A 13980-nucleotide genomic window follows, 5' to 3' on the forward strand; every position below is an offset into this window, starting at 1 on the left:
CTGACTATCTGGGGTGCATTTGTAATGATTACATATAGCCCCAATTATTATCTTGTACTAAAAATTGCCAGAAAGATAATGTTCAAGTACAGAGAGAACTACATTGATCTGCATTACCTACATACAATAAGAAGTTATTTTAATGCCAATTTACACTGTGTGTAAGCTGCTTTCCAACTATTCAAAAGTCATCAATAGTTATGACAATTCATTTGAGAATGCAGTTGACCTTTATTGTGCAGAAAAAAAAATAGTCTACAACCCACCAATACATTAATCTTATGAAATCAGTTAACAATTATTGTAAAAATAACTTAATTTCTGATGAGCAAATGGAAACAAGTTGTACAGCCCTCCCACATTCCTATATTGATAGAGGAAAAAGGCATTAAACTGTTACACTCAGTAACTGAAGGACAATACCACTTCGGCTGGTTAGGGGAATAAAAATATTCCCATTTTCTCCCCCAAGTCACAAACCCAATAATGGTTTATACTAACAAATCTCTCTTGGAGTTACTACAGATGTCTCACACTCTTCATTCTCAAACTGTGATATGTAAGTACCTGATAAAGCTATCCTACTGGCATGTATACAACTCACAAGTGAAACACCTGCTTGGCTCCTTCTCAATCTTTTTAGCCTACTAGCATACTAAGATTAATCTTCAGGTTCCTCATAATGTGCATACCCACTAGCATAAGTCCTTCCTAAACTCAAGTTGCTGAATACATCCATGGTCTCTGTATCAGAATCCTTCCCTCCCTCATCATTGTCATCTTCATCATCCTCTTCTGCTTCATATTCATCATATTCATCCTCATGATCACCTGCATCTCCAGCCTTGTTGGAGGAGAGGTTCTTCCAGTAGGCATCATAACCAGAAGCTCCATCTACATCTTCACCTCCAGTCTGGCGGCCAAACTTCAAAGAGCGTGCTGCAGGCAGAGAAAAACCATCATGCTCTCACTCCTCAATACCAATTTGAGCAGAGTATCTTGACGCTTCTTTTCCGTCCTTGTTTACTACTCAGCTAAGAGCACACAATGCCTGTCAACCTTTTTCTAAATCTGACATTTTCAGATTAAATCCATCCTCTGACAGAACCTTTCCACTACATGCAGTCTCTCCCCACGCAGCCATGTTTGTATAATCAATAACTGCTTCCAGAGTACAATTTAGATTTTAGGATATACCTTCAGTACTCTAGCCAAGAAAACCTGTAATGGGATGTGCTCCACGAACGTAGTACATATTCTGATTTATTAAAGAGTAGTTAAGAAATAGATTCTATGCATGCCATCAAATGACACTTCTAAATTCATTAGCCTGTTTTTTATAAGTGAAATAAAGGCTTAAGTGGGGATCTAAAATCTCAAGCTAAACAGGAACTTTTACTGTGTTAGAATCAACTAACAATTAAGAATGACTGCTCAATTCTCAAAAATTTTTTTTCTCATAACAAATACAACAAAACTTTGTAAAACAGCTGAAAGTAACCAGACTTTTCTCAGTGTTTCCATGCAGAAAAGTAGTCACCAGTGATACCTGTACAGCTTGTTAGCTAGAGAAGCGGGCTTACTTGACATGCTCAGGTCCTTTGTCTGCTGAGTTTCGTGGCCGCATTTAGGGCAAGGAGGCTCTTTTCCCTTTTCCTGCTTAAAAACCTTACTTCGCACATGATCATCACAAAAACAAGCCTGGGGGGTGAAAAGAGAATGAAAAGGCTAAGTGTTTTAACCATAGAATCTTCAGCAAGAAGCAAGCAAAAATGCGTCTAACAGCAGCAAGATTTTCTGGTCGGGATTAAACTTTAATGAGCTCTTATCTGCAGTGGAACTGGAATCTGCACACTACTTAAGAGCTGAACTGCTGTGTTAAATGTCGTTTCATGGTTACCTGGGGTAGAGACTGCAAAAAGGTGCTGATAAACAGGTAGAAAAAGTAACGTATTCAAGGACTGGATTACATTGCTGCCCACAAGGAGCCTGGCACTTCTTGGTTTACCTTGGCAAGCTTAAATAAAATACTATCAGATACGCATGCCAGAACGTAAATATGCAGCGACCCAAAGGCAAGAATTAAATTGAAACTTCATGTGTTGAGCACCAGGGTGCCAGTGAAGATATATGGAGAAAGAAATAATTTGAATACAAAATTGATGCCATGGAGACACTGGAGGAAAAATAAAAAATGGAGGACAAGAAAAATAAGAGCAGGCAATGAACCAGTACCTGGAGAAATCTGGGCAATGCTGATGGTGAAGCAGGTGGTACATTTTATACAACATTACTCCTGACTGTGTAAAAACAAAAGCCTGGTTTTAACAAATTAGCCTGTGCATGTGTAAAACTGGAGATAATTTTTTTTGGATCCATGCTGCAGTGTTTTCTGGTCAGATCATCACTTGACTGTTTGCAAAAACTTTAAAACGCTCGTAGCTTTATGATAGATCAAAACATATTCCAAGCCTTGGATTCTGTTTAAGACCATGGATTTGCCTTTTTGAAAAGGTCCAAACATGGTACAGCCCCAATTTAAACACAGAGCCGAGTCAAGATCACCTCACCTGGTACGAGGATGCACAACAGCGGCTTGTGGTAACAGGCAAACAAATAAAAGACTTGCATAAGTCTATGCCCAAGCTTCAGAAACTAATACAAAAATTATGAATGTTTTTGAACGATCCAGAGGAAAGCATGACAAGATTTGGTACCAGCCTTGGAAGCTAAGGAGAACAAGTCTACAATCATAGCTACTTGCAACTGTCTTTATTCTTTACCTTACAACGCAGGCATGAATGCTGCCCAAGCCTGTTACAGGAAACACCTGCAGGAGAAAATCAATATGTAAAACTCATCACTTGGAAACTGCAGATCTGTAATTTTTGTTAACATCCTGTAGAAAAAAGTATGTAACAATGCAACAATTTGAGGCATTTGTTTTTAATTCCCTGAAAAACTACACTTTGGAAACATGAATCAGTCATTTTACCATCCAATACCTTCTTGACTCTATTTTACTAGATCTTTCAAATCTAAGCCTCCGTGCAATAAAGCAATTTGACACAAAGTACAAGCTGAAGAGGGAGAAAGCGTAATCGCTCTTGAGTTTTCACATTTTTAAAAACAGAAGTTCCAGATTCAGTTTGATGTTAAGAGATTTTCTTACTTTTTCTTGTACCACAGTGTCAAGAGGAGGAGCACTAACATGTTATAGTTCCTTAAAAAAAAAAAAATGCTCCAGCAGCCTTTATCTCATTTAAATGGAATCTGAGGGCACTTAAAGCTTGCAAATTTCAAACCTAAAAGAGTTATTTTGGTCTGTATTTTCAGTCACATCCTCAGGGACTTTATATGGACTCATCCACTTTATTGCATACAACTTTATATAAAAAAAAATGTATCTGTGTTAAAGAATGACAGCTGGTACATGAATTGTAAAGACCGGAATCAGCATTTGCAAAATCTAACTTGTCTTAAAGCTTCAAACTGGTTTCTTCATTCCACTAGAGGGAGTATAGTACAGGCAACTACACAGGAATTGCTAGCAGCATGAGGCTGGGGAAAAGTTACTCCGTAAGAAGCACCAATACATGTCTTGTCATGAGTCTCTGCGCACATACTCAATCTCTCCACCTCACCTTACACCTATGATCACAAAGCTTTTGAATCTCAGGTAAAAGAATTGAGTTCTCCACGTGAGCAGGATAGCCGTGGGAGTTAGCACTCTGTCATGCATTTAAAGATAGAATTGCAAATGCTAATGCATATATATTTAAAAATTTCTAGAGCATCTCTGCATTAAAAAACTTGTGTTGTAAAGTAAAAGATTTTTTTCATAGCCAGAATGGGTTTTAGACTACAATTGTATGACAACATTTAAAGTTCACATATTTTATGAAAGGTCATGTCTTATAATTCTGCCTCTACCAAGGCTGCACGGTGCCACAAGATGCAGAACACAGTGAAAACCCTCAAAAAGGACTTTCTCCATTCAGGGTATGACATCACCTCTGTGAATTAAAAGCTTCTAACAATCAGTGAAAAAATATTCTTGTGGAACAGCTGTTGTTGCTTCAATATTGCTATGCAGGAAGACATTCTAGCAGAATACATCAAGGAAGTCAATCAAGAAAACAGTTGGCAGGCAAAAAAAGATGAGAGAGAAAAAGGAGATAAGAAATTTCTGAAGACAGACTGTAAAACTGAAATTAACAAATATCCTGAATTGGGAGAATCAATTAGGCCAAGAGATTAAGCCACTTTTGAAGAAGACCACTTTATACGTGATAAAAAGCACCCTGAATTTCTTTTAAAAAGATTGAGAATATTTTAATAGTCAAAATACATAAAAATTTTGGAAGGGACAAACACTTGTCTCATAGGAGAAACCAAATAGTAATTAATGGGGATAGAAAAGAAATACTTCTACAACAGGTTATTTCAGATGTGTACTTTTTTCACTTCCTTTGAAGTTCCTTATTTCAGCCAAAGATGGGTAGTGGACTAGCAATGTCCAGTAAGAAAACAAGAGGGCCATACAGATACCGGTTGAAGTTTTTCATTTGTCCTTTTGCACTTTGGGTGGACAAGAAGCCTTAAATTACCTGTTTTTTACTCAGTAGAAGTGTTCATGTGTCAACATTTGATGCATCTGCTGACATACATGTCCACAGGTCAGAGAAGAAGCTAGCAGTGAGTTCAGGCTTTGGATAAACACAATTTTGTCCCTTCTTCCATGCTCATTTTGTCTCAGTAAACATGGTGATCAACACCTCCTGAGTCATGGCCTGCCTCAGGACTCGCTGCTTTTGCAAAATCAACAGGTGCTAACCCTTCACCAACATACAGACCATCCTTTGTACATCCAGAGCAATCTGGGACAATTTAGCCAGGCTAGATACAGATGGTAGGACATTAGGACAGCTGCTTTTTTTGAGGAACGGGTATCTAGAAGTAGCTCACCATACAGTGAGAATTGTGGAAAAGAGCTCCTTCTTGCCTGCAGAGCTTTGAGGACTAAAAAAGCAGCATTATCTGGTCCAGATGCTCAGATGTAGTCCTGGCCACTGCTAAGAGGGTCACTTTAGACTGCCACCTATGATCTGGCAGTGAGAAAGATCACAGAAAAAGGGTCTAGTCTAGATATCGTGAGCAAGCACTTAGGAAATGAAAGCTGTTTCCTCCAGAGCAAAAAGCAGGCTATTTAGAAAAGGCTCTGGAGAGCATTCTGGAGCACAGAGGAAGTGATTTGGGAGTCTGTTTAGCTTGGAAGAAAGGGACTACAAACAACTAACTTACATTTAAATGTCTCTGCTTCCAAAACTTGGCAGCTGGCTTGATGTTCAAACTGATCATCTTCACAGAGGAAATTGTGGCAAAAAGAACAGGCAAACATTCTGCCTCCTAAAAGATTTATCAAGGCAAATTAATCAGCAACAGGCATAGGCTTCAAGTTCTGCTCCACAAACAATTTAGGCAGTTCTATGTAGATTTGACTGAAGACTAGTTCTCCCCTCCATCACGGGCTTCAACAAAAACTTTTAAATTAGACACTAGCATCCATTACTAAACTGAAAAATACTATGTTTCCTACAAGACAGGATAGCATAAATACAAAACAAGTATTACTCCTAGACTTTCTAATTCAACTATGACATTTGAGTATTTTTAAATGGTATCAGACCTTCTCTCATCTACAGTCTCCTTCCATCCCACCCCCTCACCTCCAGTGCCCACTAAAATACACATTTTAAAGGATTCCACAAATGGAGGTTAGTATGGTTTGCCAAGCAACTGGGAATCCAAATACCTGAACTAGTGCAGATGAAAGGATTGAGAATGGCAGCAAATTGCATGTTGACAACCAGATGCAGTGCTTAATTACGTGAAGCATTCAGCTGATAGGACAGTTAATTACATAAGTGTCCCTGATTTAAGCACTGTGTGTTCTTGGGCACATTATTTATATTCCCCACTGCATGAGGTCTGTTTTTCAACTGGGGAGAATGCCTTGCTTTGATCAGATGTACTCAGCAGTGAAGATTAAAAATGCTACATTAGGGATACGGGTACAATAACTTAAGCAATGTGAGGGAAAAGTATAGTTTAGTTCATTAAGTGTAAGCAACCTACCATGATCCCAGACAGTTCTTTCACACTCAATACATTCTGCATCTGCAAGAGGGCAGATGCACGCGTGTGTGCTGAGACACTTCCTCCCGTGACACACCCAAGCCTCACAGAAATCACAGATTGCACCCTGCAATTACAGAAAGATATCATCTTGGGACTTTTTACAATATCTAGAGAAACTCTTATTCTATAGCCCTGAATGCATCCAAGTATCTGTTCTCTCAGTGGGTTCGTTTCAAGTGAGCAAGAGAGTATGAAACAATCAGTATTCCAATCAAGCCACTCCAGGTTTCATCTTTTTTTGTTTGACACTCATTTTTTGCAAAATTAAATATAACAAGCGATAACACTTTTTTCCCCCGTTTGTTTTTGCTTTTTAAATTTCCTAACTTAAATCTTACGCATGAAAATTGTCTTCTAGCTGAACCCTGAGATTCATAAATTATAGCAATTTTCTGGCAAAAATGCAATTTCAAAAATAAAGCCCTATATTCTGACAGCTGAAATCACTCGTTCAGATTTTAAACCATGCTATATTAGAACACAAGCTCCACAGACAAAGTTCAAATTACTCATCAGAAATAAAATCATACTTTTTCATTTTAATTAAACAGTAAGATCTACAAATAAATACTACAATTTTGTATAGTTGAAGAAGCCTCATCAGCCCATATGTAACGAACTACCACGTACGTGCACACACACACAAAACTAACAAAACAATAGTGAATCCAAATTAATTGTTGATGAGGTTGTGTCTGTTAAGGCATGGAATGAGCTTAGGAACTTCAGACTGGAAAGGCCAGCTGTGTTACTGAGAAAAGCTGATGGCCAAATGGATACAGAAACAGGTCAGAGGCTCTGTACAGCATTTAATCCACAGGCTATGACATGCCATACCTTGCTTCTCAGGACTAATTAACTTTCTTCTAAGAATCAGAAATCCAACAGCTAGAAGTTACGACCATCTCTGCAAAGAGCCCAAATATGGGGTTTTGTTTGTTTTTAAATAAAATCCCCACTAATGCCATGGGACAGGTTGCTCTCTGCAAAATACTAAGATGACAGTAAGTAAATCAAGTCCACTAGTTTCTACAAAATGATTCTAGACTTTAATGAAGACTAGAAATTGGCTATGGGGTATATAAGCCCCTGTACTGTGAATGCATGTGCTTAAGACCTGCCACCAACACAGATCTGTTGACATCCAGGACATATGTCAGGGTTTGCGGGAGATGAATCAAAAAAAAAAAAAAGGCAAAATTTGAGTTTCCAGTATAATTGAAAAATCAGCTTGCAATGGTAAGATGAAAGAAACATCTTCACTTGGTACATACTATCATTGCATAAGTTTGTTCTATCTTATTGTAGAAAGATTTGCATAAATAACCCCTCACTGCAAGACAAAGGCTGTCATCTTATATACGTACCACCATTGCTAGTCCAGTACTGTACACACCAGCATGTTTTATGACACAGTCTGAAGACTTCATCATGCATTTGGTTTTTCCTGTTTTAAAAAAAAAAAAAGTGGTAAACAACCACAACAGAAGTATATAAAAATTCAAAAAGAAAGAATGTTGATATAAGAGCAGCAATTCAATCAAACACCAGTACTTAGTTCTATATCTAGGTAAAAAAATAATGCAAACGTTTGCAAACTGTAACCTAACCTTATATCACCCTTAGATCAAATTAATTATGTTTTGTTTTCAGCCAAAATCTCTTGCCCCAGTGCTAAGATGAGGCAATCAGTTGTCTTGCTGTATATTTTGAGCCATGCTGAATATATTGGCAAGAATTTCAAATGTCAAAACAAAGTAATTACGGTGCAAGTCAAGCAACAACATCTCGAAAAGTTACATTTAAAATTGCTGCCAGTTCTATCCCTCCATAATAGTGATGTGGCCAAGGCTGATGTCCTCTGAAAAAAGACACATGTACCTGATGGTTTAATTACTTGAGTATTTAGATCCTTGCTTTTTTGTGTGTTCTGTGTGATTTTTTGTTTTTGAACCATATGAGATGACTTCCTAGGCAAAATAATTCTCTTTACATGCAGGAATTGGATGGGACTAGAAGCCACAGTCTGTACTTCAAAGTCATTCTGATACACACAAGCGACTAGGGTGACAACTTTCCCTTAATCCTTGCTTCTGATGTAAGTAGCTCTACCACAAAGATCCATACTCTGTATGTAGTTATGCAAGCAAAAAAAATTTGTAATTAGCCCAGGTTATTGCACTGGGATTTTTATTACAGGTTTAAGCTGAGCTGCTGCAGACCCCTTTGGTGTCTGTGTTATTTCCTCCTTAGAGAAATCAACAAAAGGATGTTCCCTGCAAACCTACTGAAGAGCTAACAAAACCAAATTCTGCTCTGCAAATGCAATTAAATCCCAGTATGCAGCATCAGCAGCAGAGTTTTGATTTAATCATGCCTCAGATGCCAAATGGCACTGAGGAATGACCACTGGTGATCTGATCTGGGCAACATGAGGTGGTGGGGATATTGCTGGGTCTGGGCCACTGCAATATAGCTGCCGTGCTCCCATCCCTCAGGGACTTCTCTAGGAAAGATGATGTTTGTTTATGAGGCCTGTCAACAACACTTGATTAAGCACCAAACAGTTCTAATGGTCTTTATCCTGGCAAACCCTAGGGGACTCAGCATTGTTTTGTGGTTATTAGAAATGCTTTTGTTTCAGAAACATCCTGCGGATTAAGATAAATTCAACATATGGGAGTCAACTTCAGATGTATAATAGACTGTAAAATACACAACGTGTTTTTAGTACTTCACTACATGATGACAGAAGGAAGACTTATGAAGGATGGTGTGCTGCCATTGCACACAGTCAGCCTGGCTTCCAGAAATGCTCAGTATCTGCAGGTCCCAACAAAGGCACTGGAAGCTGCAAATGTCAGCAGCTCTGAGCATCAGACTACAAAACAGCCAAATAGCTTAATGACAAATTGAAAATCTCTGAGGATGTGTTGAAACAGTTAAAACAACAAAAATCACTTCAAAGTCTAAAATGATTATTAACCTCCCCTGCAAGCAAGCAGTTGTTTACATAAACGGGCAGTTTAGCCTGATTCAGAACCCAGTTCTATCACTAGGAGACCTCTTCGAAAGCACCAGCCCTCTAGCGCACAGAGTTAACACAAACAGCTTATGTTACAAAACCATGTAAGGACAATAATGTACTGTTGCTTTAATTGATATTAATGATATCATCCCCCAAATGCAGTATGTATTAGTGCCTTTGTGGCAGTCAGCTCTTTTTAATCTTTGTTGTCACTAGGAAACAATACTGTATATAGTAAATCTAGGGAAAAAGTCAGATGTTCTCAGTCCCAAAAGGCAGTGAGACAAGTTCTTCTAAATATCAAATACTGAAGACAAGCCCATGGCCCAGACTTGCAAACCCTGGAGGGTCAGAGGTATATGCATTCGTCTGCATGACGAAGCAAGAACCTCTTCTCAAGGAGGATATTCACAACAGATTTAAAAGAACCTGCTCCAAAAATTGCAAAGGTACTTTAAGACAAAGGTACTATAACTGCTGAGAGTTTAAAAACACAAAAGGGAATGTGAAATAGTATTTTTACCTTCATTATTTCCACTTACCACACTGTGCACAAATGGGTAATTTTTGAACAGAGTTACAGAAGTAGCAAAAAGCTCTATTCTTCTGTCGTCTAGACACATGGAAAAAAAAACCAGAACATTAAACAAGACTTGCAAAATGTTTGAAACCAATTAACGTTAAACTGATAGTTTTAGAAGGGGAAAAATATTTACCTTTGGCACTTATCACATTCCTAAAAAAAAAAAGAAACAAAATGCTAATAATTATTTTTATTCTGTATGAGCATAAAATGTATAGACCCCACAGGGACTCTGAATTAAATTCTGATTAGGAACCAAACTTTTTATTCAAGTATTATACCTCTGATGCAAATGTAACCTTAAATGTAGAGGAAGAATGGTATTCTAGGGGTATTAAATACAGTTAAGGTACTATCACTGGTTTTACATAATATAAAATCAAGTATTTTAATACAAAATTTTAAGTTATTTTACCATTGAAGCATTACAAGGATGTTTGGCTAAATCTATGTTGGCTTTTGAAGCCCTTATCTGCTTTTCACGTTCACGGCGGTTCTCAGCTTTCTTACGCGCACCGGTCTTCTTTTTAGGCATTTTTCACCGTCTGTGGGATAGAAAAAGGTATGTAGTGAACACACACAAAACATGTACACTTTACAATACACTTTACAATACATGTAAATGCACAGATACAGATGACACATCCAGCACAAAAACTGGATCTTGGAGTTGCCATCTGTTAACTATCTTTCATCTCCATTTGCTTCCTTTTCTGAGGTTTTTTTTCAAATGTAGAATAAGGGTCCAGTCTCTTAGAAGAATCATGTGTTGAACCATGAAGAACCTTATGATCTGAAAAGAACTTTTGCTGTCCTCCCCTTTGTGCTTAACTGTCTTTGAAGTGTTTTGCCTTTGGAATAATGTTATGCTTTGTATAATTGTTTGTGATGGGCCTCTGTTTTAAGATCACCTTGTTGCCTGTTTAATAAGGACAATATTCAGCTCATTGTCGCTTCTCCTCATACTCACTAACTACTTAAATCAGTTAAAAAGCATTCTTCAGGTGAGTGAGTCATGGTGTACTGCAAACATGCAAATTTCACGCTTTGTGAAAGCTTAGAAAGCAAAACGTCACTATTCTAGACTTAAGAGCTGTGACAAAGGGATGTTTGAACTGCAGATTTATCATTCTAGCACACTAGTAATAATGAGATGAGCATGCACTGCTCTAAAGATGCCACTGTTTCCCAAGAAGGGTTTATGCTAATTTAACTGCATCTGGTTGGATGTGTCTATTTTAACTTTCCAGGAGGCAGCCAAGGCAATGCAGTGGTGAGACTGTCGGTAAATCGATCAGACCACTGTGCTCATCATCTCATCTCCACAGTGAACTCTGTGAACTCACAGTGATACAAGGAGAGGCAACTCCAAATTGTCATCTCAAAACCTCCATTTCCACTTCCGGAATTTTAAGAAAATCGCTACAGATTTTGGGCTTGGCAGAAATTGGCCCGCATGATGGGACAGGTCTGCCAAAGCAAAGTTCTGCTGATTCCAGTAGGTCTCCAGGTGGCTACAGGGGCCACTGGTGTAAGAGAAGGAACAGGAGGTACCTGCTCTCCCCAGCCTCGTCCCTAACTCCCAGCTGACTTGTAGGCACGTGTGCTGGCATCTGCAAGGACAGCTGCAGCATCAACAGGCAGTGAACTGTAGCAGCTTAAACGTAGAAGAAAAATTGGTATCTTTTCAAAAGGTCTTATGAAATAAACCCACTGATCCTAACTTTCCAGAACAAAGAAATATATTGTCCTGACCACATATTAAAATTTGTATTTGATCTCACACACATAAATCAGTTTGCTCAGCTGTAGCATTCCGTGCCCCGTTTATGTTCTATTAGTGTCACATTATGTAGTCAAAATAGTATTGCTAAGCTCCCTGCTGGCAACTGTCATTATTCTAGAGCATGACATTTCTGACACTGGGAGTCCAATATGAGGTTGCACGCTAATTTTCAAGCTGCTTGAATGCTGATTTAACAATAGAATTGAATTGTTAGTATTTATACCTTGACTTCTTCACATTACCTCATAAACGAAAGCACTGAGAAGACAAACCACCTTCATAAGAAACGCTCTCTCAATGACTACTGAGGACACAGATTATGAGAAATGTCGAAGACAGGAGTTCTTTAGAAAGCTGTGCTATCAACAACAAAACTGCAATGTCAGGTTCTTTTAACAAAGCTATTAAATTAATCCAGGCTCTCAAACACCAAACAATAAATACCACCACCCTACAGATCAATATTCTATCACTCTTTCCCTCTGAGCTTCCATGTAAGATGTTTGTCTTTGCCCTAAATTATAGATTTTCAGGGAACTGGCCATCTTTTAATTTTCTGACTATAGCACAATAGTGTTATGATGTCAAAAATTACGATAGTAAAAAAATTGTTTACCTGCAATTCCTTTCAAATCAGGGTATTGTACCTTTCAAAAGTGTTGATCTGTATTTAATGTTCCTATGCAGTATGTTCTGCCTACAGTTTTGACAATCCTTCTGTAATCTGAGGCTGGTGGGTGACCCAAAAATGTATTTAGGCACCACAGCACTGTTACCAAATGTTCAGACAGGAAATGAGAAATTCACAATACTATCTGTCACACTGTGTGTGTTTGTGTACCCTGCTTCTTTCCATCTACAGTGCTGCCAGAGAAACCACCCAGGATGTAGTAGGTCCATACCTGGATCCCTCCTCAGCCCAAGAAGGTATGAACCTGCTGACCTACAGAGCACCTGAACTCCTGAACCACAACCAGCTCTGCAGGAGGGTTTTTCCACCATTTGAAATTTTCTACTCTGGAGCAAAATGTTCCAGATTGACTGGGTTGGAGCAGCAGTAGGGGTGAGCGTGACTTCCTAGCGTAACAGCTGAGGTGTGGTAGAGAAAGCTGAGTCCTGTCATCAGGAGGGCACGTAAGAGGTGAGTGGCTGCGTACTGTGTCCTCAGCACTGTGCATCATTCTGTAAAAGTTCCACTACTGTTCCTCATGGGCTGCGCTGCTTGCTATGGTAAACACAGGCATAGACATCAGGGTTCCCACCACAGCGCCAAAGACTGTTAGTGTATTTTACCTGACACAAACTGTGCTATTTAAAATACATAAATTATGTTTGGCATTTAAATTCCACTGGGGTTGTACCATGCCTATGCCTTTTTTTTTCCCCCCTCTTTGCAATTATTTTTCGTGAGTCGTTGAAGACGCGTGGTCAGTTTGCAGCAGACAGGGAAGCAGACTGCACCAGCACACATCTGGATCTTGTGTGCTGAGCAGGACATTCCCTCATGTCGTATTATTCTGACTTGGGTGCCACGCTGACCTCCCTACTGTCACAAACGTAATGAACAGCTGTAACAAGACATTCAGCTGGGAGACAGTTGGGTTACCCCTGTCCCACCACACAAATATGGAGAGAAGCAGCCTTCTGCCTTCCAGCACTTCTCGTCTGTGACCATCAGACAGCTTCTAGCTTCTTCACCAGAAGACGAATGGGGTTCGCTGGGTCACGTCTGCTTCCATGCTGGATTCACAGAAACCTGCTTCACCACTTGGCAACCGTTGTACAGGACTCGAACACCGATTAAAATAAGATCTGTGCTAACAGTATTCCGCGCTGATATTCCTCCATACCTAATAACGAAGTAATTTGCAGGGAAGCGTGATTTGAAGGCGTTACTCCGTCTTTTAGCGAAACGCCTGGCGGCGGCAGCAGGCCCCTGGCCGGGCAGGGCACCGCGGTGCCCCCAGCACGGCCTGGAGGGCGGCGGCCGCCCCCCGGCAGCACGCCTCGGCCCGGGGCACGCAGCCGGGCCCAGCCGCCGGCCCGAAGCCACACAAACCGGCTGCCTTCCCCGCACCGCCACGCACCCAGCGGAGGCCTCCAGCCCCCAGGCCGCGCCGCACCGCCCGCTCCCCACCTGGACCTCGGCGCTGCGCGGCATCCGCTCCCCCGCAGCTCCCCCGGCTCCCGGCGGCAGCCCCCGCCGCCCCTCAGCGCCCGCCGGGCTCCGGCAGCGGGAGGAAGCCGGCAGCGCTCCTCGGCCCGGCCCGGCCCCGCGCCGAGGCACGAAGGTTCCGCTCCAACCGCCGCTGGGGCCGTTAGGGCCGTTGGTCGGGGCCGTTGGGGCCCAGCCTGCCTCAGGGCCGGGGAGAAGGGGCCGCG

At 40.5% G+C, this 13980-nt stretch overlaps 1 protein-coding gene across 1 annotated transcript; it reads right to left on the reverse strand.

Annotated features, from left to right (window-relative positions):
- Positions 1-211: 211 nt before the first annotated feature.
- Positions 212-13875, reverse strand: ZNF330 (zinc finger protein 330). Its single transcript, XM_035551668.2, has 10 exons — positions 13736-13875; positions 10228-10357; positions 9946-9965; positions 9772-9842; positions 7569-7648; positions 6139-6265; positions 5305-5409; positions 2784-2830; positions 1584-1701; positions 212-939 (listed from the first exon to the last, which is right to left on the reverse strand). Exons 2-10 carry the CDS (start codon positions 10345-10347, stop codon positions 662-664), a joined length of 966 nt encoding a protein of 321 aa, XP_035407561.1. The 5' UTR covers positions 10348-10357; positions 13736-13875; the 3' UTR covers positions 212-661.
- Positions 13876-13980: the final 105 nt, after the last annotated feature.

The sequence above is a fragment of the Cygnus atratus genome, chromosome 4 (genome assembly GCF_013377495.2).
Source record: "Cygnus atratus isolate AKBS03 ecotype Queensland, Australia chromosome 4, CAtr_DNAZoo_HiC_assembly, whole genome shotgun sequence".
In the NCBI taxonomy this organism is placed as follows: domain Eukaryota; kingdom Metazoa; phylum Chordata; class Aves; order Anseriformes; family Anatidae; genus Cygnus; species Cygnus atratus.

Coding starts and splice junctions, on each gene's coding strand:
- ZNF330 (XM_035551668.2), bottom strand. CDS start 10,347: ATGCCTAAAAAGAAGACCGGTGCGCGTAAGAAAGCTGAGAACCGCCGT. Junction 9,843..9,945: donor GAATGTGATAAGTGCCAAAG/GTAAATATTTTT, acceptor CCATGTGTCTAG/ACGACAGAAGAATAGAGCTT. Junction 5,410..6,138: donor AAGAACTGTCTGGGATCATG/GTAGGTTGCTTA, acceptor TAAATCTTTTAG/GAGGCAGAATGTTTGCCTGT.